The 9,618-nt window shown below is 46.5% G+C and overlaps 1 protein-coding gene across 4 annotated transcripts in view; it reads right to left on the reverse strand.

The window, feature by feature from the left end:
- PCYT1B (phosphate cytidylyltransferase 1B, choline) overlaps window positions 1-9,618 on the reverse strand; it is a 122,802-nt gene that overhangs the window by 43,656 nt on the left and 69,528 nt on the right. For all 4 annotated transcript variants that reach the window (XM_055081882.1, XM_055081880.1, XM_024115243.2 and 1 more), the window contains exons 4-5: window positions 8,767-8,918; window positions 5,515-5,593 (exon numbers count right to left, since the gene is read on the reverse strand). In XM_055081882.1, coding sequence (XP_054937857.1) covers window positions 5,515-5,593; window positions 8,767-8,918 — 231 coding nt within the window. The remainder of the gene's footprint in view (window positions 1-5,514; window positions 5,594-8,766; window positions 8,919-9,618) is intronic.

Genomic DNA, 9,618 nt, shown 5'->3' on the forward strand with positions numbered 1-9,618 from the left:
TTCCCCCAGCTGGCCCCAAAAGGATGTGAACCAACAAAAAACTCCATTAGGGAGACTGAGTACATGATACATAGCAGAATAAATTTCTGATATATTATCCAATGTCATTTTCATTTCTGGGGATGATGTCTGTCCTGAAGCCCTCTTCCCACTGATGCTGAGACCTCTGTCACCTCAGGGGAAAGCAGATGTAGCTGAGAATACAGGAGACTGTGTTCAGCTTTTGACTTCTCAAACAAGCTCTTCTGAAGTCTCATTTCCAAAAGAATAGTTATGAAAGGTGAGGCTTTCACTTGAAAGAGCCAGGCTTTGAGGACTGCAGAAAGGGTTTTCTAAATCCCAGGAGTGTCCCTTTGATGATCAAGAACCAGAGGCTGGGGGCTTTCCTGGTGGCGCAGTGGTTGAGAGTCCGCCTGCCGATGCAGGGGACACGGATTCGCGCCCCGGTCTGGGAGGATCCCACATGCCGCGGAGCGGCTGGGCCCGTGAGCCGTGGCCGCTGAGCCTGCGCGTCCGGAGCCTGTGCTCCGCAACGGGAGAGGCCACAACAGAGGAAGGCCCGCGTACCGCAAAAAAATAAATAAATAAATAAATAAATAAAAAAGAACCAGAGGCTGAGTGGACTCAGGGTACAGAATGTTGAACTGTAAGCCCTGGAGTGGGAAAGACATGCAATTAACACAGGGGCAGTTTCCTGCCCTCCGGGAAGAAGAAAGCCCCTCCTGAAGTTGAGGAAAAAGCCCAGAGAGGGGTGAGAAGCAAGAGAATATAAGCAGGTCCTCTGTCTTGCCCTGACTCAGGTTCAAACCCCAGGGGGCAGAGGCAAGTACGAAACCCCCTTAGAAAGCCCAGAGCAGAGGGGCTGGCACCCTGTTTACCTCGAGGAACTCTGGGAGGAAATGGTCCCACAGAGGCCCCGTGCCAACACGGGGAGGCCTCGGTGGAGCGTTCCTCAAGGCGAGCAGGCCAGACAGGGCCTAATGGGGCTCCCTTCCACCCCCCTCTAGTAATTGTGGGGGACATATGGGACGTTCCTGGGGACCCTCTCAAGGAACACTGACGGTAGCTGGGGCTGGAGACCAGCATGACTGCTGGGTGGCACACCGGTCATGTGGGGAGTGGGGAGTGAGGCAGAGGCTGTGGCAGAGACAGGCCAAACAGGGACGTGGCTGGGGAACAGATGGAGGCGGCGGCCATGGGGGTCTGGTAGCCAGGGATGATGGCTGAGCAGGTCAGCAGAGCCAGATCCGCACCCCATCCAAGCCAGTACTCAGATCATGCCTGGAGAAAAAGGCCACAAGTTGAGTCCACATGGTCTAAGTGCAAACCTTGAAGAGTCTGAATTACTTCAAGTGTCAAGAGGGGGTTGTTTGTTTTCTGTCATCTGTGGAAATGGGGGTTCCCAAGTTTGCTTACAGAGATTCCTCTTGCCCCCTACCCAGTGGTCCTTTCCCCACAAGAGAGCTGTTCCTGGCACTACCCCGCCTCCGAGTGGCATCTGGCTTCCCTGTGACGCACAGAATGAAGCCGAAACCACTCATCCTGCCAGTTTTTCTCTCTGCTGCCACCTCCACGCACCCTTTACCACATGAACATTGTTGATTTTCTCCAAACATGCTGCACTTCCTCGTATACTCCCACCTTTGGACACACCTCCCCTGCCTGCTATATATAGCAGGCTTCTAATATTTTGGTGTAATTATTTCTGTCTGGCTCTGCTCTCTGTCAAGGGTGAGGGCTGTCTTATTCATCTTCGTATCCCATTTTCCCACCAACAATTTCACGCTTGTGGAGGCACTCAGTGGTTCGTGTGTTAACCAATGAGAGTCAAAACCATCCGAAGATGGAATGGGCTGCCTTGGGAGAGAGGCAGCTCCCCCTCATGGGAGACGTGCAAGCATCAGTTCTGCCTGGATCTGGCCGTGATGCCAAAGAGGAGGTAGAAGACTAGGTAAGTGACCCTTAGGAGCCCGTTCTACCTTCAGAGTCTGAAGGTCCCTGAATACCAGGAAAAGGCTGTAGCAACAGCAGGCTGAGGGCGAAGGATGGTGGGACCAACATGGGTGGAGCTCCAGTGGCCTCCAGGAAGGGGAAAGATGGCTCTGATGCAAACGCCAGCAATGGGGGCAGCTCAAATATAAAGTGGCATGTATTCGACTTCTTGAAATCCCCAAGTAAAGCATATGGTAATTCACTAAACTACAGTATCTGTACCATGCCAGATAATGGCTTAATGTATGTAGGAAAGTATGCATGGATGCACCTACAGTACCTATAGATGAGATGTATGGTAGAAAATAAAATAGCAGAAAATAAATTAAGCCATTAAAAATCTACTTCTACACCTACCTTTAGCTAAAATACCAATTCCAGCCCATCCCTTCCTCAAACTTCCTCGCTCCAAGATTCTCAGGCAGCAAAAGGCTTATGGGAAGTTTATGGAAGGTGGCCTGATGAAGGAAGATGGATGGAGAAGCTAAGGAATTCAGGTTACCGTACTGCCTCCTCAACCTTGGACAGCTCCACTTACAGAGTCAGAAAAACCATATCTGATCCTGTAAGAGGATAGAAGTAATTACCTTTGCCCCAGCTGTCTTTTTAAGTAATCCAAATGGATATAATCTGGGGAGGCCGGGTATTTTTAAATCCCAGCAATGACTATTTTGATTCCTGGTGATTATTTGAAACCCTGTGACATTGATGGAAAACCTCAGCTCAGGAAATGATGAGTATTGGGTATAGCCGAGACTATTTTTCCATTATACATTTGCCCCCCAAAGAGCACCTATAATTTGTGAGTTTTTGCCTGTTATAAAGTAGAGCAAGAAAGATGCAAATTCATAGATATAATTTCGAAGATCTTTCAGATGACAGTCATTTTTGAAATAAGTCAAAGAGTGAGCCCTTCCATCTTTCACTGAGATTTTGTTGGGCTGTGAGGCTAAGATGGTTTGGAGTAATTCAGCACTTGTCATTAGCATCTCCTTCAATAAAGAGGTGTGCGAGGAACTCAGAGGCCAAGATGCCAGTGAAAAGCCAACAAATTGGATGAAAGGTCCATATCATTCAGGCCAAAATATCACCCTTACATCTAAATAATATGAACCATTCCACAAGACAGAAGTGTGTGCCCGAATTATCTGGGTAAATGGCTCCATTCCCTGTGAGTTGGGAAGAGCCCCTGCACACAAAAGGCTTCCATCTTAAGCTGCCTCCCCATCATACTCAATAAAAGCACTCTCTTGTTCAGCCAGCACTTAAGGAGCACCACATATGTACCAAGGACTGTGCTGGGGATACAAAGATGGATAAGTTATGGCCATGGCCTGTGGCACTTCACTCTAGCTAGGGACACCCCCCCCACACACACACACACACAATCAGGAGAAGGGAGCTGAAAAGGAGGTCCATGTGCGAAGAGTGTCTGCCTCTGAAGAGGGTGGGGGGGGGTGCCGAATCATGTTCCAGGGAGACGGTGCATGTCCGGGTTCACTCCTCAGCTGGGCCCTGACCAAGGTGCTCAGAGGAAGGGCATTCCAAGCCCAGAGAACAGCTGGAGCAAAGGTATAAAGCGGGGGTGTGTCTGGAAACCAGGACAGATTCCGTGTACCTGGAGTGTAGAGTGTGTGGAAGGCAGAGCACAGAGCTGAGGCTGGTGAGACAGGGAGAGAAACCCAGTAACAAAACCCAGGAGTGGGCAACCCTGGTTGCCCAGTGGTTAAGACTCTGCACTGCCAATGCAGTGGCACGGGTTCGATCCCTGGTCGGGGAACTAAGATCTCACATGCCCCACGGTGCGGCCAAAAGATATTAAGAAAAAAAAACACAAAAAAACCCCAAAACCCCAGGAGTGGTCAGAGAGACCAATGGGAAATTAGAAGTCCCAGAAGCGTCCCAGAAATGGAAGCAAAGACAAGAGCATCTAAGCAAAGGACACAGTCAACACTGTCGTTATGCCCAGAGGGTGGATGGAGCTAAGGCTGCTGGATTGGGTGGTCCAAAGGGCATCTGAGAACTGAGCAAAGATAGGACAGAAGTCAGAGTGCAGGTGACTAAGGAATCACAGTTGCCACTAAGAGGAGGACCAAGCAAGGATGTCAGTGAAGGTAGAGGCAGGAGGGAGGGCAGAAGGAAAGATTTGGGTTTATTTGTTTTTGGAGACTTCCACGTAAGCTGATAAGAAACTACTGGAGAGTGAGAACCTTAGATCACAATGGGAGCAAGAATAGAAGAAAACATGCTCCAGGGAAGGGAGAAGGTAAGTTCAGATAAGAGGTTAGCCTGGGACAGAAAACATACCCCTCTTCCTCTGGATGCAGTAGAGGAAGCAAGGATGCAAGGACACACGGAGTTATGGGTAAATCAGGGCAGGAAGGAGAAAAAGGAGGTAAATGTTACCGAGGAGCACCGAGCATCCCGCTGAGACTAGAAACCACAGATCTTCTATGATGCTCCAGTAGCGATTTCCGTGGAGTCAGAGCAGCGTAGGAGTAGGAAGAGTACTTGATGAAGGAATTAATTCCGGGGAGCCCGCAATGGAAGGAAACCTCCCTCTTTCCAGTCCCCCGGTAAGTCCCTGGGGCCAACCAGACTCTGCCCTGAAGAGGAATGCCTAGTGACAAATGGGACAACTTCCAAAGCTCAGGAACCATGTCTGCCTTCCATGACATCAGTTAACTGTTTCAGGAGGAAACAGGTGGCCGAGGAATGACAGTTGCCACTAACTTTTACTTGACTACCACAAATATTTATCCAATCTTTTTTTTTTTTTTGGCCTCTGCATGTGGTACCTGAGGATATTATCATGTGACAGGATGACATATGGCAGGACTGGACTTGGGAGACGAGGAGTCCAGATCATTAATTAGCCAGCTTTCTGTATGCTTCTGGAAGGAACTTTCTTGGGAACATAAAGTAATTTCATTGTTAATGCGGAAAATGATTGCCCTTTAAACAACAGGGTTCGGGGAGGGGGATAAACTAGGAGTTTGGGATTAGCAGATACACACTACTCTATATAAAATAGATAAACAACAAGGTCCTACTGTATAGCACAGGGAACAATATCCAATATCTTGTAATAATCTATAATGGAAAAGAATATTAAAAAGAATATATATATGTGTGTATGTGTGTGTGTGTGTGTGTATATATATATATATATATATATATAACTGAATCACTTTGCTGTACACCAGAAACTAACACAACACTGTAAGTCAATTATACTCCAATTAAAAAAATAAACAGGGTCCTGTGATGAACTCTAAAATCGAGCCTCAAACCGGAAGTCGAGTACTTTGGTGCTCAGGTTAACTTCTATATAAATACCTAACTGGTGTCTGTGCCACAGCTGAGCCTTAGCACATGTCAACAGAGGCTTGCAGAGGCTACTTGGGAGACACGTGAAACTCCAGTGCCTTGTACGTGTATGCTGCAGGCCCAGGGCAGACGTCTCTTATTAACCCTGATTACTATGCCACAGGGGACAGGTGAGCACAGGACGACCCTCACCTGCTTCCTTTATATGCTTGTAAACATCATCAGAGCCAGCAGAGGAGTACGGAATGTCATCGTGGGCCACGAAGTCAATCTGTTGGAGAGAGAGGAGAGTGACATCACCACTGGGATGGGGCTGCATGTCTGCAATTTGAAAATACATATTTTTTTAGAACAAAGCAGTTGTAATTAAGCAGTTGAAATAAGCAGTTTATAAGGTAGACTTGAATCCTTGACTGAAAGGTATTTCCAACTGTCTCTGTTTCCACGAGCTGATGGGAACTAGATGGGTTCCTCTCTTTTGCTGGTCCCTCTTTCTTCTCTTACCTCTGACAGTAGGTGTTTTTGGCCTTCTGTTCTGCCTCTAAAATCTCTCCTTCAGACAATTCACTCATTCTTCAGATTTTAATCACCTATGCCATGAGGAGCCCAAATCCTCATTTCCTGTCCCACTGATGGCAATAGGGCCATCCTCACATTTAAGTCATATTTTATTTTATTTATTTTTTTGTCTGTGCCACACAGTATGCAGGATCCTAGTTCCCCAACCAGGGATCGAACCCGTGCCCCCTGCAGTGCAAGCACAGAGTCCTAACCACTGGACAACCAGGGAACTCCCCCACTTAAGTCATATTTTATATTGTAGAAATGAATTCACATCTCTCTTCGCATTTGATTCATACAACCACCTTGTGAGGCAGGTAGGGCAAGTATTACTATTTCAGTTGGGTCATACGGCTGCTGAAATGATAAAACTTGTCAAATTTGCCCAAAGTCACCCTTTTCTCTTTTGCCACCCTTGCTGTCACTTTAAAAACCTGTCTGGAATTTTAATTCATCCTGAAAACTGGTGCCGCTTCCAAGGGCACCTCCATTTTCTAAGTTTACTTAGGCTCCAAACACCTTGAAACCAGCCTTTTTTTCCTACTTCCTTCACTCTCCATAGCACATAGGTCACAAGTTCCATTGCGGTGTGTGTGTGGGGGGGTGTATGTGTGTGTGTATACATGAGTGCATACACCCATCACTTCCTCTCCATTGCTTATGCCAAATCCAGACCCCATCACCTGGATTATTAATACCAACTTGTACCTGACCTTCCTCACTGCAGGCTCTTTCCTCTCCAAGCCATCCCTCTGTTACATGGTGGGGGGACCTCCTTAAACAGAATTTTCTTCTTGTCATCCTTGTGCCTGCTGATCTTCACTAGTTCCTTGTTTCCTCCTCCATCAAGTAAAAACTTCTTGCCTAACTTTCAAAGCCCTTTAACAAGGCTTCACTCCACCTTGAGAGGTAGAGTAGCAGTTTAATTTTGCTGGGTATAGATTCCTGCCCCACCACTTACTAGCTATATAACTCACAATTTAGTGGTAAGGATTAAATCAGGATTTCTCAACCTTGCTACTAGTGACATTTTGAACTAGATAATTCTTTGTTGGAGGGACTTCCCTGGTGGCGCAGTGGTTAAGAATCCACCTGCCAATGCAGGGGACACGGGTTCGAGCCCTGGTCCGGGAAGATCCCACATGCCGCGGAGCAACTAAGCCCCCGTACGCCACAACTACTGAGACCACTCTACACCCCACGAACCACAACTATTGAGCCTGCACACCACAACTACTGAAGCCGAATCCACCTGCCAATGCAGGGGACACGGGTTCGAGCCCTGGTCCGGGAAGATCCCACATGCCGCGGAGCAACTAAGCCCCCGTGCGCCACAACTACTGAGCCTGCGCTCTAGAGCTCACGAGCCACAACTACTGAGCCTGCACACCACAACTACTGAAGCCTGCGTGCCTAGAGCCCATGCTCCGCAACAAGAGAAGCCACCGCGATGAGAAGCCCACGCACCGCAACAGAGTAGCCCCCATCGCTGCAACTAGAGAAAGCCCACGCACAGCAATGAAGGCCCAACGCAGCCAATAAATAAATAAATAAGTACATCAATTTATATATAAAAAAATTCTTTGTTGGAGGGGGAGAGTCTGTCCTGTGCATTGTAGGATGCTTAGTAGCACCCCTATCCTTTACCCACGAGATGCCAGTAGCACCCCTTTAGTTATGATGGCCAAAAATGTTTCCAGGCCCTGTTAAATGTCCCTTAGGGGCAAACTTGCCCCCACTTGAGAATCACTGGATTAAATAATATAATTATGTAAAAGTGCTAAAAATAATAACTGGTACACAGCAAGTACTCAATAAACGTTATTATCACCAATTCTATTCTTCGTACTCAAACTTAGCTGTTCCTCGTCTCCAGTGTATGACAACAACAACAACGTCTCAGGGTAGCCATGAGATTGAATGTGATTCATGTAAGAGCAAAGCACTTAGCACAGGGCTGGGTACATGGAAAGTACTCGATAAATGGCAGCCATCATCAGCATCCCCAATAATGCTGCACGCAAGTTGAAGATACAATAGATGCTTAGTAAAAATGTGTTAGTGATTGCTGGAAGTAAATCAGACTGTAGTTTTTCCTTTTTCTTTTTATTCTTGCTGGGAAATTGTCTCCTCTGCTATTACCCATGCACATTTATCAGTGTCCTCTATTCTCTCCTGCATCGTGAATTTAAAAATAGAAAACTCTTAGAGCAGCTTAATCTTATTTTTTTGTACTGATTATAAAAGGAAAGAGCTCCTAATGTGGGGCTGGTAGGGAGATACAAAGCACATAATTTGATGCAGATCAAAAGGATTTCTCGTGTTTTCAACTAATAAAAATCTTCTATCAGCAGGAGTCTCAGGGTCACAAAATCAGAGATATACAGTTCTTTCCTTAAATCCTGACCCCTGTCCCTCTGGATAAGATATGTGGTCATTTGTTCCATGAAAAATGATGCCTGTGGAACTATAAGCATCAATAATAATGATGGTGATAATGATGATGACATTTTTGGAGCTCTTGCTTTGAGCCAGCCAGTGTTCCAAGGGTTTTACTAGATGATCTCATTAGATCCTCAAAACAGCACCCATTTTCTGGTTTAGGTAAGTGAGTGCAATATCTTGCTCAGGGTCCCACAGCTAAGAAGTTAAGCCACACATGGACCCGAGTGGTCTAGCTCCAGAGACCACACTGAGGAAGTGGGATGCTGTCGGTCCCCAGGCGTGGGCACAGGACAGGTGCTGCATCAAGTGACATTACATGACAGTGCCTGAAGTTACCTCCTTCCAAAATTAGAAGAGTCTTTGGACTTCCTGGGTATAAGCCGTAGCAACAGACGACTCCCTAATTCTTCTACTTAGAGAACGTGGAAGAAAAAGTACCTTGTGTTTTTCCAGAAACTCTGGCGTGAGTGTCCACGGAGCATCTCTGATGACTTCATCCACATAGCGACAGTGTCTCAGCGCTTCGTATCTCTCTGCTTCGTTCATCACGGTGAAACCTTTGAATTTGTGGGTGAGGTCATCACTGCAAACTGAAACAGGCAAATGCATTAAATGCTGTTAACTGGCCCAGGCCCTGCTCACAGCCATCCCAATACAGACATGGCTCCTTCAGCAAGACAAAGAACTCAGCCTTGCTAGGTGCGTGACATAATCAAACTCAGGGGTTTTTTTTGTTTTTTTTTTGGTTTCTATTTTCTTTTTGCGGGAAGGAAGGATGAGGAAAGTGAAGCAAGCTGAAATCCACTGGCAACTGAGAATTTCATTTTAGTGTTAATTACAACTGCATTCTCCACTGCGGCTTTTATTAAAATTATTCTCCATGCTACCTAATGTGACTTTCACATCTTTTTTTTTAACATCTTTATTGGAGTATAATTGCTTTACAATGGTGTGTAAGTTTCTTCTTTATAACAAAGTAAATCAGTTATACACATACACATGTTCCCATATCTCTTCCCTCTTGCGGCTGCCTCCCTCCCACCCTCCCTATCCCACCCTTCTAGATGGTCACAAAGCACCAAGCTGATATCCCTGTGCCATGCGGCTGCTTCCCACTAGCTATCTATTCTATGTTTGGTAGTGTATATATGTCCATGCCACTCTCTCACTTTGTCACAGCCTATCCTTCCCCCTCCCCACATCCTCAAGTCCATTCTCTAGTAGGTCTGCGTCTCCATTCCCGTCTTACCCCTAGGTTCTTCATGACTTTTTTTTCTTAGATTCCATATA

This window comes from Physeter macrocephalus, chromosome 21, assembly GCF_002837175.3.
Source record: "Physeter macrocephalus isolate SW-GA chromosome 21, ASM283717v5, whole genome shotgun sequence".
Lineage (NCBI taxonomy): Eukaryota > Metazoa > Chordata > Mammalia > Artiodactyla > Physeteridae > Physeter > Physeter macrocephalus.